This window comes from Cygnus atratus, chromosome 2, assembly GCF_013377495.2.
Source record: "Cygnus atratus isolate AKBS03 ecotype Queensland, Australia chromosome 2, CAtr_DNAZoo_HiC_assembly, whole genome shotgun sequence".
In the NCBI taxonomy this organism is placed as follows: Eukaryota; Metazoa; Chordata; class Aves; order Anseriformes; family Anatidae; genus Cygnus; species Cygnus atratus.
In genome coordinates, this window is record NC_066363.1 from 11,439,821 (window position 1) to 11,458,187 (window position 18,367).

General features: G+C 37.5%; 1 protein-coding gene across 10 annotated transcripts in view; it reads left to right on the forward strand.

Moving 5' to 3' along the window:
• WDR37 (WD repeat domain 37) overlaps window positions 1–18,367 on the forward strand; it is a 41,112-nt gene that overhangs the window by 14,233 nt on the left and 8,512 nt on the right. For all 10 annotated transcript variants that reach the window (XM_035564308.2, XM_050708947.1, XM_050708944.1 and 7 more), the window contains 8 exons: window positions 828–923; window positions 1,092–1,156; window positions 5,311–5,446; window positions 6,030–6,101; window positions 8,480–8,524; window positions 10,222–10,298; window positions 11,657–11,894; window positions 12,446–12,587. In XM_035564308.2, the coding sequence (XP_035420201.1) occupies window positions 828–923; window positions 1,092–1,156; window positions 5,311–5,446; window positions 6,030–6,101; window positions 8,480–8,524; window positions 10,222–10,298; window positions 11,657–11,894; window positions 12,446–12,587 (871 nt within the window). The remainder of the gene's footprint in view (window positions 1–827; window positions 924–1,091; window positions 1,157–5,310; window positions 5,447–6,029; window positions 6,102–8,479; window positions 8,525–10,221; window positions 10,299–11,656; window positions 11,895–12,445; window positions 12,588–18,367) is intronic.

Here is an 18,367-nt window from a genome sequence, read left to right on the forward strand (position 1 = left end):
CTAAGGAAGATGCTTGAAGAATATCAGCCCAGATTTTGAGGAAAAACTCTAAGCCATCTTCATCTTTATAAAATGAAGCTGGGGCACTTTAAACCAGCCCAGCAACTGGAAATCACTTCCAAGTACCTGATCTGTTTTAGCTATGCCATCACTCTGGTGTTCAAATGGCATTAGCAAGAGTCATCAATAACTGACAGAAAAGCAGATTCTTCTTGCAAATGCATGCTCTGTGTAACATGCAAAAACATTTTGATTGTAGTTGATGTTTCTAAAACACTTAAATGCAAATGTAAATGTCATTCTTCAGCACTTTTACTGTATTTCAGAGTGTAAAATGCATGTTTGTTTTCCTTTTTTTTTTTTCTGAAACTAGCAGTAGACAAGCATTCTGGGGAAAATACTATTTCATGATGAGTAAAATCTTTGCCAAGAAATGACATATTAATTTTGTGGCTAAAATATTTCTGATGATGTAAGTTTTCTGCCTTCTCTTGGATTTCAGTCGGTAAAGGTGGGTCACTTATTTCACAGAAGTTGCTTCGTTAATCTTTAGTCACGTTTAATAGTAAAAGCAACAGTAATTAGAAGCCAGTAATGCTTTCCTTGGAATCTGGGTCAAGGTTGATCTCTGGAACATTCAGCATGAGCCTTGGTTTATGGCTTGGTGAGAACTGCTTCTATAAAATCACAGTTGATCTGTTTTCCTGTCCTTAGTGCAAAATACATTATGTGCATACGTTACATAACAATTCTTAAATAGTATGTTAATGACGTTGTTAATGATACTTAGTTTTTTTTGTGTTAATGTGAATTTTTGCTCTCATCAGTACGTAGAGAGATTGATACGCTTAATGAGCGTTTAGCAGCTGAAGGACAGACAATTGATGGAGCTGAACTGAGCAAAGGACAACTGAAAACAAAAGGTAAGAGAACCACAGATAATTCTATATACTCTTTCTGAATGTACTTTTTTTTGTACTTGGCTGGCCTAAACTTAGAATTTATTAAAGGGAATTGATGCCAGTTACCTATCACAAATAAGCTAATGCTGTATTTGAAATATCTTCCTTTAAATTTATTTGTCTCAACAGCCAGTCATAGTACCAGTCAGCTTTCTCAGAAATTAAAGACAACTTACAAGGCATCTACTAGCAAGGTATGAGACCAATTAAACCTCTACTCATCACTGTGTACTCATGAGACTAACATGGCTGTCCTGAAGTTGTAAATTATGGTTTCTTTAAGCTGAGTAGTGCTGTGCTTTATGTGAACCCGCCTAATGAGGAACAGTATCTTTATCTTGGATTCATCTATTACTCATTGCTTCAGCCACGCTACCACCACCTTTTTACAGTAACTGTTCACATTTTTAAAGGGCGAATGTTGGAGGGGAGAGCATGTGCATGTGTGTGTATGTTTGTGTGAGATTGCTCTTCTGTAGAGATAGCTAACCTTTTGATGAAGGAAACAGAAATTAGATGACTTTTTTTTTTTTTGAATATAGATTTGGATATTGCAGTTGAAATTGGAACCTCAGATATGAATAGGCATTGTAGTGTAGGTTTATTTTTTTTTAACTATGAGTTCATTTTCTTTGTCACAAGCCTTGCAAATTAGTAGCTAGCTATCTTTTTGTCGGGTCTCTTAGCACAATTACCCTTTCTGATGGTTTTCTTTTTGTACAGCGACGTCTGTTCGGTACTTCTGGTTTTCACATTTTTAAGTTTTAGCTGCTGCTCTTTCTGCCCTGTCTCAGGGTAATTTTGTGATACGTTAAGAGTAAATAAAATGTGATGTCTCAGAGGAAAAAACAGTGAGATCTGGTTGTGAACCTAATTATGAGAAACTCTGTGGAGACTATTGTTGCAGGCAATAGAATGACTGCAGGTGTCTTGGAAGTACAATCTATTAAGTAGTTTGAAAGTGAGAGAATAAGAATAGTGTGGTGAAATACATCTGAGTTCATGTTTTATTTGGTCTCCCCTTTTTTCCTGTTGTTTCTCAAACTTTCTTTTTTATTCTCGCCAAGCTGGTGACCAGAGATAATACTTTGTTGTGTTTTTTTTTTTTTAATAGCTAATGACTCATAAATCCTTTAATGAGGCCACTTACGTAGGGACAACATAGTATTAATAGTACAATACTATGGAGTTATCAATTAATACTTTCTGCTTTATTTTTTTTATCTTTTTTTTAAGGCTGCTGTTAAATGCTTGCCTTCTTTTACTTGCCAGCAATGTAGTGCTCATTCTTTCCTGGGCAAGACAGGTGAACCTCATAACTTCAGCATGGGAAACTGGGAGAATCCTGAGTACCTGCTTTGCTTCCCGGTGTTCTGATATGCATGCACATCGAAGTAGTCCTGAGTAGTGAAACAAGAATTTAATTTACGATAAGCATCATATTGATTATATCAGTTGATAACTAACATGGTTGAATGTGGTGGCGTATTTCTTTCTGCAACTTTGAATCAGATTTTACTGGGATGTAAAGAGGAGAGGTGAGAACGTTCAAGTTGGCAAAACTCTTATCAGAGAATAAGGATACTTTTGGCACCTGGGGTAACCCACTGGTGCTCAAATCCTGGGGAGAGAGTAGATTTAGTGCTTGATACTCTAAAAGTCGTTTTTGTGTATGTTAATGGACAAGATGCTGTTATTTAACGTTAAATTAAATGTTCTGCAAATGCAAGAATTACTCCATGAAATTCATGCATTGATGGCAACTTTATTGCTGATGTTAACAACCCCCAGCTGTAACAGTTTATAAGATGTCAGGAGCACGTTAACAGTTTATGCAGAATCCTAAAATAAACTGAAATTGCGTAACTTGCTTCGTCATGAACTATCTTCCAGGATCTCTGATTCTTTTGGACCAGGAAAAGGACTCTTAAAGGAAGGTATTTCTTCACCTGTCCATTGAGCAGTAGAAAGGAATAAAACTTTTTGGTAGAGGTAGTGTTTAACCTCAGTGCTTTAATGTTGTTTGACCGTAAATTCCATTAGTCAGTCACAGTGCAGTGTTGCTGATCCTGACTTGGCCAAGTTTTCATTCTTACTTCTAATGTATCCTGTCCATTTCAGAGACATCTTTAAACAGTGTTTTGACACTACGTGCAAACAATTGCTTTCTCACTAGCAAATCTCTGTACAGAAGGAAGTACAGGAAACTGTATTGATTTAACAAATAGGACAAACTGGAACACTGTCAAGATATTGCTCAGTTATTTGCACTTGCATATGATAATCGGAGGTCTGCTCAAGTAATTTAAAAACTTTCTGCAGTGCAGAGCCATCTAGCAAGTTGCATGGTATTGAAATACTTCCTTTCCTTTCCTGGAAGAAATGTTTGTGAATGTGTAAGGAGCCAGAATGCAACCCAGGGAAGATCCAGTTAATCCAATTACTGGGATGTGAACTGAGAGACAGCAAAAGAGGAGTGTATACACGTGTGTGTGTGCATATATATACATACTGTAAAAGATTTTGTGTGTAGAGAAAGAGTCAATAAATAAATATCTGTATCTATCTATAAACATGTAATATTCTTGAGCTTTTATCCCTCATGTTCATTCAAAACTGCTGATACTCCAGGAGGAGTATTATGGCCTTTCTATTAAAGAATTAGTGAAAGTACTGCCCAGCAGTTTTGGAAACATCAGTGCTTGTTGATGAATAGGAGTTAGGTTTCCCATACGACTTTTGCATGAGGATTCGACTCAAAATTAGAAAAATAGAGTGTAAAAGTAGTTTGAGCGTGGGTCTGAGAGTTGAAAAACTTCAAGTTTGGAATTTGAGCTGAGTGCTGTATTATTCAGTAACTGTTACTTAGTTCCTTACTGAATTCTGCTGTTCTGTTTCTCATAGATAGATTCTGTTTAGTTCAAGGACAACATTCACTGTTAAGGCTGCACCCACAGGATTGTATTCATCACCTATAAAACTCTGTAGTATGGCTGAACTAACAACTTTACCATTAACCCATTCTCTTTTCAATGCAGCCTTAATAATCATTGCTTCTGCTGCCATGAAACAGAAATGCATATTAACGGTTAATTTGGAATTCATGTAGGGCATTATCATTTTGCCACTGGAAAGCTGACGTGCTCAGGATTTGGAATGTACCCTAGTTTTAAGTCTGGAAGATGCCCTTTAAGAACATTTCTTAAAAATAATTTGCTTTAATGATGTGCTTTGGACCTTCTTTTTCGATGCCACAAACTAATGAGATTTTAACCTTAGTTTACTGTATCTGAAATGTAGGCTTAATTTTCTAACTTCTGCTACGTTGTAGATGTCTTAATGTGATTTGTGTTGAAGCATTTAAAGGTTTTGAATCAGCTGGACAGATACTTTCCCCTAATTGCATGCAGGATAAGAGATTTGTGGGATAATAAGAGGGTAATTTTAAATGAGACTTTGCTCTCACTGAAGTAATCTTTCACCAGTCTTGTTTTCAGTTGTCTCTGGAAGTGTTACAGGGAGACACTTTTTTTTTCTTTAAAAGTATTACAGTCCCCTGTCATCTGAAAATACAAAATTTCTGCAAGTGGATTACTTTTCTATAGATACTGAGTGGCTTTTATTTTCTTGTACTATAATGTCTTGTAGTTTTCACATTTTTGCTAGATTTTCTCTTCCTTTGATTTATTATTTATGCACATACTAATTTGGGTTTACTGAGTCTTCTCTGTTTTCCCTTAACAACATTGAGGAAATGTATTTATCAGATGCTTAGATGAGTTTGACATATCTTGAAAAATGCGTTATTGTGCAAATAAACTGTCAGATGCTCTCAGATTAAAGCTTGATTTGATTAGCTTTTTGCAACTTAAAAAGGTGAAAAAATGTTTCTGTTTTTTTATTAGAATTATTTAATAGATTTTTCTCTAAGATTACATTGTCTTTAAGTTGTCAGTTATAGTTGTTTGGGAATAGACAATTGGAATTGTTAAGGAATTAGAATCGTTAGGGAATAGGAAGGTGTGTTGTTGTTGTTGGCAATCTTTTACCCACACTGATGGGAAGTGTGCACTGCATTTATACAGTATTTTACTTCAAAGAGGTTGTATTGCTGTAGTACAAAGTTGTTTAGCCTTTTGTAAAAAGGGACATATTATAAGAAATCATGTGGTATGTTTGCATCCAAACTCACTTTCCTGCTATCAAGTGTCAAATTCTTGACAACAGTGAACTGTTGAAAACTAAAGAATTGGTATGAAAAAATTGCTATCTATTTGTATTTGTGAAATAATTACTTAATCTTGTGTTAGTGTGGGAAAAAAAGATTTTGGTCTTTCTGGTATTTCAGATTGTCTCCAGTTTTAAGACTACAACATCAAGGGCAATCTGTCAACTGGTAAAGGAATATGTTGGCCACAGGGACGGTATTTGGGATGTCAGTGTCGCGAAAACTCAGCCCGTGGTTTTGGGAACTGCATCTGCTGGTAACGTTTTGTGTTGCTTGAATCTTCTGAAAATTGTGGTGTAGTCTCTAAACAATAGCAAATGTAGATCAAAAGCATTCCTGAATACTTCACTCCACCAATGAGCACAGCTCTGAAAAAGTCGATATAAAGAAATTCAGTACCTCAAAAATCCTTAAGTTGGATTTTCCTTGAAATGCATTTAGCCTTCAGAAAATTCAGGCATCCTTGTTGATCTTTCTGAAGTGTGTGTCAGTTAACTTCCCTGTGGGTCACTGACTTATTCGAGGTACCTGTAGTGATCCAAAAATCAAGTTTTCAAGTTAGGAAAAATACCACAAGTAGAATTAGCCATTTGATACCTCCTGCAGATTAATCTGATTGGGGTAATTCCTTTTACTTGTTTTAAGAGTTGCGTTAAGTTGTAATGATTGGAAGCTTTTCTATTTTATGTGTAAGCTAATGGTCAAGAGGAGTTGGCATTACCTGGATTTGAAGTCCATTTCGTGTGGTGTGCTGTACAGCCCAAGATAACTAGCTTGTTGAATCAGAGTTAAAAGTATACACTTGTAACAATATTTACAGCTGTTTTTTAATCTCGTAGATCATACTGCTTTGCTCTGGAGCATAGAAACAGGGAAGTCCCTTGTCAAGTATGCAGGGCACGTTGGATCAGGTAAGATAAGGGCGTGTTGTGTAAACTGGAAGCAGAATGCGTTTGGGAGGGGGAAGTGTGTTTTGGACAACTGCAGAAATGTTTATTGTGGTTTTACTGTCAGGTTTGCCAACACCATTAGCAAGTTAACTGTAAATTTCCATGAGTCTTCATACAGTGAATGTTTTCTAATGTGATTCTTTTTTAGAGAGGAATATTACGACAGTTCTGCAAATGCTGAACGAATAAACAACTCCATATAAAGAAATTTAACAGACACAGTTACAACACTTAGAAGTTAAATGTCAGAATTCATTAAGGCCTTCATGCGTATGCAGAACAAAGAGAAGCTTACATAATCAGAAATTGGTTATTTTGTAGAGGCTGTGTTTTATTTGGGATACAAGATACAGGTGCTGGGTGACCATCAATCTTCACTTCTTGTTCAATGTGTGATTCGATATATAATTTACTGCATGGTATTAAAGTCTTATTTTGAAGACCGTTAATTCCCTATTTGTCTTCCTGTATACCAGTATGAACGTTTCAGAAATGTGACCTTAGTGTTTTTGTACTGCTCTTTGGGTGGAAAGATGCAGTGCAGTAAGTGTTTTGATGTTGATCTTCATTTTTGGTGTCCAGTTTGACAACAAGCACCTGTTTAGCTCCCTTCTACCTCGTAATGGGTAAGAATATTGGTTTTATAGACCAAAGGTGGTGATGTTTTCCATAGCTTTAACTTGCTGATGAGAGTTGAGCTCTCATATCTCATATGGAGCATCGAGTCATGCAGCCAGAAGATAAGGAACACCATTGTTAACCTGGTATGTCTGGTTAGGTAATGCAGCTGGCACATCGCGTGACCTTTGTGGCAAGGACACGAATAGGATTAAGTTCTGTGCAGTAAGGTCAGCTGCTTTCAGCCAGGAGTTCTACTTTTTTTTTTTGTTTGCTGCTACGACTTCTAGCTCCTGTAGCATAAGGATTCTAACACCCAATAGACAGATGCATACAGACAACAGGTAACACTTAACTCATAGAGGTCTCTCAGGTTGCTTGCAGTGTGGTGAGGGTACGAATGGTGCCCTTTTGGCCACCAGGACATGTCTTTGGCTCATAGTGATCTTACCATCAACCAAAACCCTCCAGATTCCTCTCTGCAGGCTTGCATGCCAGCCTCTTGTCCCCCAGCCTGCATGTACATCCAGGATTATGCTGTCCCAGATGCAGAATCTGGCATTTGTTCTTGTTAAATTTCATACGATTGGTGATTGACCAGCACTTGCATCTATCAAGATAGCCTTGTAAGGCCTCTCTACCCTCAAGGGAATCAGCGTTTTCCCCTAATTTAGCATCAACCACAAACTTAGCTAGCGCGCACCCAGCTCCTGTGTTGAGGTGAAGATTTTTTTGTTTGTTAGTTTGTTTTTAAATTGCTTTTTGGGTAATCATGAAAATAATAAAAGACTTCAAACTATATTTAAACAGTTTGTAAACTAAGTTTTAAAAGAAAATAATTACAGTTAAGTTTCAGTTCATATAGCTTGTATTTAGTTAAACTTTGTTTACTTATGTTTGACAGTTGATTGGAAATAGAGCAGGGATGTTGGATGGCAGCAGTTAGTAGACTTGAGGTAGTTCAGCATGAATAATGAGTAACTTTTCCAACTTGCTACTAAATTCTAGCACTCTCTTGAGATCATGGACATCTCTTTTACTTGTGTGATAGTAATGATTTTTAAGTTCTTTCCTGAAGAACTATTGAAGAGAAGCTTATGGATTTTGAAAATGAAAGTGCTTAGTAGTGTAAGCAATTGAATCGTATACATTGAACTAAGAACAGCTTTGTAGGCTGATAGAATTCTTGCAGAACTGTACTTTAAAACAATCATGCTTCAATTACATGTAGTTTTGCAGGACTGAAGTCTGATTTATGTTCTTTCCATTGGATCTTTAGGCATTTGTTCCTGTAATCTGCAGCATTAATCAGGAAGTTGATGGTCCTATATAGGAAGTTTTCATTATGTTATAAATAATTATGATTACTTACTGCTCTAAATTTCCCCAAAGTGAATTTATCTCCAGCCATCTTGCACATGATTACATGAATATAGTTTGTTTGTCCTTTTTAACACAAAACACTTGCACTAGGTTTAGGAAATAACTTGCTAGAAAATGTGTACTGTGGTATCTGTGATTGACAGTGACTGCTTTCTTTGATACTGCATAGGTTTATGTACTCAAATATCATTGTGGTTTCTCTCACCTAAGAGATTGCTATCTGACAAGAAGTTATTTAAAACTGAAGACTTCTTGATGTCTCAATACTTTTTATGATAAAGCATTGTGAAATAATTCTTTTAGTATGCTAGCTTAAAGCTTTACTTTGTTTTACACAGTAAATTCCATAAAGTTTCATCCAACTGAGCAAGTGGCTCTTACAGGTACGTACATTGTTTTCATCTGCTGAGTATTTTAATCGTGTTGGAAAAATAAGTGCATCGTTTGCTACTGTCTCCCCTCTCACCACTTTGTCAGTATCATTGCTGATACAATGATCTTAATATTTGAATGTGTAAGAAATCAGAGCTAGATCTTTCCATCAGTTTATCATATCATATTGTCACTTGTGCTTGCCTGCTCCAAAGCAGACCTTTGGAATCATACATCTTAGCCCTTTTGGATTAAATTATATTTCCAGAAGTGAATGAAAAGGTTGATACTGAATGTGCAGGAAAAAAAAAAGGAAGGAAAATATGGATAGTGGTGTAATGATGTTTTCAGGACTGAGAATATTGTCATTAAGCTTTGGGTTTGAAAACTGTCTAATGTGGTTAGTGCTGTGTTTTGTATGGTCCAGCAATTAGGGTACTGCCCTTGGCATTAAAGAGATCTGGATTCAATTTGCGGCTTTTGGGTAACTCACTGTAAAATGAAGATAATTGCTCTTGAGGTTAGAAATTAAAATGTTGCTGCTTTCTGCTTCAGCAGTGGCCACCTTAAAAGAAGGTAGGTATGATTTCTAGCTAGGCTAATGGTGATTTAAGTTTGGCTATTTGGATTTTCCTATTTTCATATGCTAACTGCAGTTAGTGTTGCAGTACCATAAATAATATTGTTATGTAAACTGACTTACAAAAACAAATAAACCAAAAACGAAAAACAAAGCAAAAAACTAGCCATAGTGAGACTTCTGGTTTTCTGAGAAGCGTTTCTGCAGAATATTTCCATTGACAATCTGTGTCACTTGATTGACATGACTACTTTAAATGAAAGAGAAAGGGGGGGAGGGAGTACAAGCAAGAAAAACACCTCCTTCCCTGATCCAGAATACTGACACCCAAAAGCATATAAGGCTGTTGAACTTCCTTTTACCTGTCTTACTTGTTCTATTAAAAAGACATTTCTCCAAACGTTGTCACATACATTTTACTTTCCAAGTCTGTGCACACACATAGCAGACTGTTTTTCTTCTCAATGTAGCAGTCTCAGCACTGTACCCCCTAAGTATTAGGAGCATGTTTGTTTTGTCCATAACAAAGAGAATCTTGTTTAGTAATGGGTAAGTTTCTTTGAAAAACGGGTCAAGTCTAAAATCAAATGGTACCTGCTGAGCTGTGAACTGGTGCTAGTTAAGCTGAGTTGCTTAAGGCGGAGGCAGAATAGCTTCACTCTTGCTGTTTTGGTTTTCTCATTAAAAATGTGCTAGAAACATGTAACAGAAGAAATCATTGAATGAAGAAGAACCCTAGCATTTTGGGAAATAGCAAATGAAAGATGGCTCTTGCTGATGCATTAAATACTTTCTTCAAATGTTCCATACTAGAACAGCAGTGATATTAGAGTTTTGATTTGTAGTATTTAAGTAGATATTTTCACTGTAAGAAGGCTTAATTTGGTAGATGCTTACCTTTTGCAGAATGAATTATGTTCTGATCTGTATTGAAGCCAGGGGCCATTTCATTGGAACTTGCTTGCCAAAAAAGTAACACTGGTGTCTGTTAGATGCCACACAGACCTTATTGCCAAATATGTAACATTAAAGCTTGTTTTTATTTCTCATGGAAATGCTCTTACTTAGTCAGTCTCTCCCTCTCTGCCTCCCCTTCCATTTCTTTGTGCTTTCTTTTTCCCTCTGCAGCATCTGGAGACCAGACAGCTCATATCTGGAGATACATAGTACAGTTGCCTACACCTCAGCCAACTGCAGACTGCAGTGTAAGCAATCAACTTACTGCAACTCAACTAATTGCACAGCAATTTCATCAGATACGGGTGTTGTGATAATACTGAACATTAAATTTATATGTAATTAAAAAATTGCATGATTTCAGGATTGGAAAAGGTGGGGTTTAAGGTTTTAGTTGAACGGGTATATTTCAGCATCTTCCAAAAAAAAAAAAAAAGATTCATGTTTTTGAAGATCAGAATAGAAGTGCAGAATAGACTATGAAACTGCAAGTACTTTGACTTTTTTCTGAAGGTGATAAGCATATAAGTAAATGAGGTGGCACGTATGTTTTTTGTAACTAGTACAATCATAAATAATAATGAAGTTAAGTTAAACTAGTTAAGTTCTTGTACCTTACCTTACCGAGGTACCTGTATTAGCTGTAGTTGCTGTGATGAGAACTGATGGTAAAGGTTCATATTTTTGGCATTTATTTAATTGTATCTCTAAATCTGATTTCTGTTTGACCCTTGCCAGTATTCGTCATACTAACTGACATTTGCTGACTGAATAAAAGCCTGGGAACAACATTTACTGTAGACTGTCAAGTGCTGTATTTGACTTCAAGTCACCCTTACTAAATTGTGAAGATAAATGTCGCTCATAGTGAGAGCTTCTCAGTAAGCTGCGTAGGGGCAGGAGATGGCTGTATAATAAGAGATATGTAGGTAGATTTCTAAATGGCAAATGTTTGATTCAATTGAGTTGATTTGGAATTTCTATTTTGAAAGAGCAGTACAAATGTTACTTTCTCACATCTGAATATGATGAAGGAGGGGTGTATTTTGGTAGGATTCAGAGATGGATGATTTTACCTTAGCATAAGAGTTTATTTTGTATCTGGTTTCTGTCAGCATGCAGTTCTGATGTAAAGACCAACAGATAAATCCTGATGTCAGGATTTTAATTCTAATGGATAAAAATATTACTGTAAATGATTCTCTTCCCAAGGATTAAAAAATAGTGTCCTGCTAGATGCTTCTGATTTTTAAATAAAATTAAAGGTAAGAAAGTCCCGTGATACATGCATGGGAATGAAACTCAGGGTAACAGAGCGAGAGGATTTACGGAAAAGATTTGCCAGACAGTAAGGCGGACAGATATTCAGAGCTAAACAGTTCAGGAGAGATTTGAAAATGAAGAAGCTATTAAAAATGCATTTAACTCACCTGTCTTACCCCTTCAATTAAGATTTTCATCGTATATACCTGAGTAGGCTAGGTTCTAGAGAATTAAGCTACCCACGTTAACATTAAAGAGGTTTGGTTGTGTTTACACTGTAAAATGTAACTTTGAGACATTCCTTCCCATTTATTTTTATTCTTTTTCCTATTGCATCTTATAGCAAGTGTCCGGAGAAGATGAATTTGAGTTCTCAGATAAGGATGAACCTGATGGAGATGGAGATGGTTCTAGTGACTGTCCCACTGTCAGAGCCCCGTTAACTTCGCTCAAAAGCCATCAAGGAGTGGTCATAGCAGCCGACTGGCTTGTGGGGGGAAAGCAAGCTGTGACAGCTTCGTGGGATAGGACAGCAAATCTGTATGATGTAGAGACTTCTGAACTAGTCCATTCTCTTACAGGTATTTCTTCACTCACATAAAGATAAAATTGGTGGTTTAGTGTTGTACGTGGGATTACTTTTAGATATAGAAACATTGGGAAAGTTAAGTTGTTTTGCTGGAGTGTGGTGTGAGCGTGTGCAGGACTTAGGCTGCTGCTCAGTGCTGCAGTGGCTTCTAAAATTCCCACCTGGCAAATCCTGTGAGCATGAATTTGTGTTGTTTCAAGCATGTGATACATGGCCTATGAAGCAGTTGTTTGTAAAGTGAATGTAGCCAAATTTCAGTTCTTGCAAAATGTTTTTGTTGTCTTTATGGCATATTAAATAGCAATAATCTATGGCTACTTAATAATCATGTGAAATGAGTGGTAATTTTTCGTGGTTTTTTTTTGCTTCTAAATACAGTTCTAAACTTTTACAGCAATAGTAAAATGAAAGTTTGGAATGATGCTTATTGTTGGTTTACTGTTAGTTAAAAAAAAAAAAAATCACTAGCATTTCATTCCAAGCATATGTGGAAATGAAAAGTCTTATTTTCATTACCTTACATGTTCTCATCTGTGCTTGCAGGGCATGACCAAGAGCTAACGCACTGTTGTACGCATCCCACCCAGCGTCTTGTGGTGACATCATCCCGCGATACAACTTTCCGTCTGTGGGATTTCAGAGATCCTTCTATCCATTCTGTGAATGTCTTTCAGGGCCACACAGAGTAAGTGACATTTAATTCACAATTAATAATAATAAAAAAATTTTTTTACAAGTTCTAAAAGTATGAATGTCCTCAGTTGCTTTATCCAAGCAAAGACGTTCATGTGCTCTTTGAGGTACTGAGTTAATTTCCCTGTTTTATAAGACTATTGTTTTTTTTTTTTTTTTTGCATCAGTTACAGTGTAGTTTAGGGGTATTGCTGCAGTTGATCAAACAGGTCATCTCTGCTTGTCGTGATACTCAGTGTGAAATAAATCACCAAATTACAGAATAGTTAAGGTTAGAAGGGACCTCTGGAGGTTATCTGGTCTGTGAAAAATCGATTTTCATACTTAAAATCACCTTTAATTGTAAGTTTTACTTAGTTTTACCGTATACGTTTAATATATCATGAGCTCTGGCTGTTGTTTTGGAAACTGAGTACTACTGTGTGACATTTGAAGGAGAACAGGTAAGAGTTTCTGTGAAAATTGTTTTTATTTTCACCTACAGTCAGTATTGTTACTGCCTTTTTATTCTCATCTGAGATCCAAACCATCATCGAACCCTAGTAATGTGTGGTTCAGAACAGAAGTTTGGTTCCTTTCTGCCATATTTGATACTTCGTAGCACTTGCTTCTCTCTTGAAAGCAGTAAAACTTGTGGTGGGAGAGTAAGAGCAGTTTTTCCTAAAGGGTTCACTGCTTGGTGGCACAGCCTTGGGGCGGCAGAGCCAGGAGCACAGGCACCAGAGCGCCCAGCAGATGGCACCACAGCTCTGCTGGTGGCCGCCAGCCTGGGTGCCTGCAGCCCCAGCTCAGAGCTGTCAAAGAAAAAAACTCACACGTAGAAGAGGCTCTTAGGTGCCAGACTCTGAACTCAGAGGGTGGCATACCACTTCTGCCTCTTAAAACTTTGCCATCAGACATGTGATTCCTGGTTCCAAAAGCAATTTTTAGTTTCGGGAATGTGAGGGAGAAAGTCAAAACTTTAAACCTGCTCAGAAACTACATTTTCTGTTCAGTGCCATATTATGCTTTGTGTCTGTTTGCCTACTAAAGACGTAGGTGGATAGTGTAATTTCAAATTCCTTTTTTATTAGCTGTAATGATTTAAGACAAAATGGCACTTTATCTTTTAGAAATAAACTGCAATGTAACAGACTGAGACTGTTACATACAGAGAATGTTTTTGGAAGTCAACTTATAAAATCAAAAAGCAATTACTGTGCGTTGCCGTGTGTGATCAAGTGATACTCTTTCAAAACAGGTGTATGTATACCAGAGATGAGAGTCTATTTGTATTTTAAGTAAATGGACTAAGGAATCACCCCTTATTATGGTGTCCTGAGCATATAACTGTTTGCTTTATTAGAAGTGGGGAATTTCTTATAGTTTACTCCTGTCACGGTTCTGCTATAGTCCAAGAAAATAAAACATTGTCCAGTAAGGCCAGAAGGAACCTGTTGTGATCATCGCATCTGTCTTGGGCTTCTTACATTGATGCCTATTTTTAATTAAGAGGTAATTTTAGAAGAATTGTCCAATTTTATGTTAGGTTCTTCAGTAATAAAGGTTTTAACTTAGCCCTTGGTACATCCTGTAAGTTGCTTGTTCCAGCATTTAACCTCCTTGTTAAACTTTTTGTGCCTTTGTCGTGTGAGTTTGCCTAACTTTAATTTCTGGCAACAGGATTTTTATCTTGCCTTTTTATTATACCTGGTATACCTCCAGTTTGTATCACTTACTACCATTCCCTTTCTGATTTTTCTGTGTGCACCACAAGGAATTTATATTCCTAGTACTGTTAATTTCCAATCACATTCTTCCATGAGACGTTTAATAGAGCCCTGGGAAAAGAATGCAGTATCATCCAGACATTGACCTGTTGCAAGTTAATAGAGGCTTTAACTCAGGAAATCAGCTCAATGTTTGGCACTCAAGTGATTGAGCCCCAGCAGCCAGCTGAGCACCACAGAGCTCCTTGCCCACTCCCCTGCACTGGGATAGGGGAGAGAACAGGAAGGGTAGAAGTCAGAAAACTGCTGGGTTGAGATACGGACAGCTTAACAGGTAAAGCAAAAGCTGCACCCACAAGCAAAGCAAAGCAAGGAATTCATTGACTACTTCCCATCAGCAGCAGAGGTTCAGCCTGTGAGGTTCAGAGGCTGCGTACAGCAGGTGAACTGGAGCTTTCCACTGCTGTCATCTGCAGCCACACAGTGAAAGGAGAAGGAATATGCAATAATCTGAAAGAGCTAGAGAATGTCAGTGCTCTTCTGTCTTTTCAGGTGTCCTACGTGTGCTGAGATCTTTCTAGATTTACACCATCAAGGTGTAAAATACTGTCTTCAAAAGCAGCTTTGGGTAGCTCTTAGTTGAATGCCCTTTGTTAATGCTTCTTGATTGTTCAGTGCCTCATTAGGCACCAACTTGTCATGGCAATAAGCATGTTTCTGGCTTCAGAAACATCATCTGAGCAGGTGCTTTTGACCTAGGCTGGAAAAAATGCATAATCTGAGTTCTCAGACTCAAATCTTTGTTGCTAGTTTGAGCCAGTGCATCAAGATGAATGTGTTAGTTGTTGGATCTTATGTCTTTGTGGGCAAACTCAGAGAAAAATTGCTCAAAGTGGGTCTCGTGTTACTGCTGATGAAGAGCAGAATGGGGTGGCTTGTAGCATTTCCAGACTACTGCATATGCCTTCGACTTTCATTCCAAATGTGCGGCTACAGGAGATGTGTGGAAGGCTCCAGTACCTCTGCTAGCCATATATCTCTGAATATATGGCTGATGGTGAGCTGTGCTTTGTTGTGAGAACTGTGAAACGAGGGAAGTGCAAATAATGTCTCACTTCTTCAACTTCTCATCTTCTAACTCCTATTTCTGCTGTAAAATCTGAATTAAAAAATGTAAAAATACTTGATTAGTGGCTGATTAGGATGCTGGGTTGAATTCTGACATTTAATGAGTGTGGAATTAATGTCAGAATGGCATCCTGTGTTAAGAGACTAATAATTGTTTTAGTTTCGTGGACACTCAAGTTTGCCAAGGTCAGCAGGCTTTCCCAGATCCTTTATTCTGCAAGGTTTAATTCTCTTACCCTGCTGTGTGTCTTGCTCGCCTTTGAAAGCCATGGTGGTGTGGGTGAAGGGGGAATACCTTGCTGGATGCTGTCAGTGAAATTCAACCAGTTTCAAGCACTGGGTCTTCTTGAGATATTCCTGGTCTTTCCTTAGCTATTAATGCCATCACCGATGCTTTACTGTGTCTACTATTTTTCTACTGTTCCTAATCAAGGAATGCCTTTGGCATTCCCCGTGCGTGGGTCTCTCAGCTCAGCTTCTGTAGGAAGTGCAAAATTTGTCTGTGAAATCTGTTGTTTTTCTGCCCAAGCCTTATTGATTAACTCGATGATTCTTCCCTTACTGTATCTATCTTGTTCCGTCTCCTCCACAAAGTTAGGAGTTTTGTTAGGGTGTCAGTACCATGCGTGTAAAATGGTAACATAACTGGGTTTGTAAGCCCCAATAATCAGCAGTATTCAACGTAGCTTTTTTTCTTGTAAACATTATATCATCAGACAAGAGGGAAGGCATTAAAATGTGATGCTATGGAATTGATATCAGAGAGAAATTAAGAATTTAATTTAAGAAAAATTAAATATTTTTAAATGACAATTAGACTGTCTCTGTTTTTGAAATATTTTTGCCGTCTTTATTTTGAGAGAATAATCAAAACTTGATGAAGTTGAATCCTTTCTTCCTAGGAATGTACGTAGCATTATAGAGAAAATTAGTTGAAAGGAAATCTCCTGTAGGGTTGTACAGCAAGGAAACTTGCTGTAGGGTATACTACTTACAGTTCCAAGTAACTGATCTTATCTTAGCAAGTTCTCTGCTATATAACCAGTAGTATGCACTCAGAAATAGAGAGATGGACTGCAATCACTTTTGAAATTCTGGAAAATGAGTCATTCCATAAATGCTAGTTATAGGTATGTCAGTATTTGAATATTTTGACAAATAAAGAGAGTTACTGCACCGTCATGGAGTTGCTGAATTGATGAAAAAGCTGTTTAAAAGATAATATTCTTTGATAATTTTATATTCTTTTTGCTTTTTAATTTGTCATTAACTAATTTTCTTGTAGAGAAAATTGCTTTTACTTAATAAATATAAAAAAGTGAACATCTATTTAATCTGGAAGAGTAACTGTTTACAATTAAAACCCCTGTAGCTAGTAATTTTTTAAGTAATAACAATAAGATCCACCGTGCGTTTATTTGGGGGAATGGGGTATATAACACAGAGTTTGACTGTACTCGATGTTAGCCATTGGAGTTTTTGTCAGTCACTTCAAAAAAGAGATGTGGGCAATAAATCTATTTAGCTGCTTGTGAATGCTTTACGCTTTCCTACAGTAGATGGAGAGAATCTTAATTCCATTTGTGAATGCATGCTCTAAAAGTACTATGATTTTTTTTCAAATGACCCACAAAAAAGCGTAGCCAAAGGCCTTTTCTTTATATCCTATTCAATGGAAAACACTTCATAGTGTTTTGTTGTTTTAAAGCTTACCTAACACATGCAGCAAGACTGCAGGGGTAAATGAACCTTTTTTATCCCATCATAAAGGAATGGAATTGATTTTAAAGACATCTGCACCTTAACTAATTTGCTAACTTGCCATTGAGTAATTCTCATAAAAGCTAGCAATTGGTTTTCAATCCTGTATCGTTCTTTTAAGACAGAGAAAAAGAGACACGGGTTGTTTTCTCTGAATGTCATGAAACGCATATCTTTGAAATAGGCATTGTTGATTTAAAAGCTAGAGATGACTTTTCAGTGTGAAGCTGTCTCTGAATTCCCACCGTTTTTGTGTTAATTCTTTCGTGGTTTGTTTTTAGTGCTTCTCAAGTGGGAGGAAGAAGCTCTGCTGATATTTGGAGATAAACCCAGAAACAGACTTTGGGAGTTGTGTGTGTAGCTGCTCTTGGAATTAAGTTCCTTAGCACTTCTAAAACCTGAGTGCACGATCGATGTGGGGGTATTGGTGTGCTCCTTACGTGGTACTCCTGTGGCCAGAGCAGTCTGTTGTCCTTATCTGGAGGCTTTAAACCCAGGTCCAGGCTTCCCCACAGACTGTGGGGTGCTCTGTGTGAGGATATGCTTAGTTCCCCTAACAGAAGGTAAACTCCTGTGTACAGGAAAGGCTGCCCCAAATACCTCTTTCTTTAGGTTTCATTCCTAAATTTTACCGCTTGGAATATGAAACACGAGTTGGAACACTCCGATTTTGTTGCTTAACTATGATTTGGTGTACATCGAGTGTGTTTATCCGAAAACTCTCTTTTAGTTCATTTTCTCCAGAACCTTGGCCCGCATGCGGGTTAGTGCTTTTTAGTAGCTGCCTTCCCACTGCCAGGAAAACACGTCCTCTCCAAGTATTCAACAGCAAATCCCAGCATAGGTTGCAAATCAAAATGGAAACAGCAGTGTTAACTTTCTTTTTTGGTGCGTTGCCAGTAAGTGTTCTGCATCAGCATTTCATGGTCCAACATTTTCCACATCGTTTTTTTTCCCTGTGTGTGAAATTTCAGCAGATTGTTATGCAAAACAGTTCCGTGTCTCAGTGTGACTGGGGAGACAGCTGTTCGGCCTAATGAGGAGTGCTAGCACTACAGTATTTCTGTTGATTGAGACCCACGGAGGGAGCAGAATGTTCGAGGCCAGGCAGCGGTGTGTGGTGAGGAAGTGCCACGCTGTCAGCTGGAAGTACACGCTCGGCTGCTCCCTACGA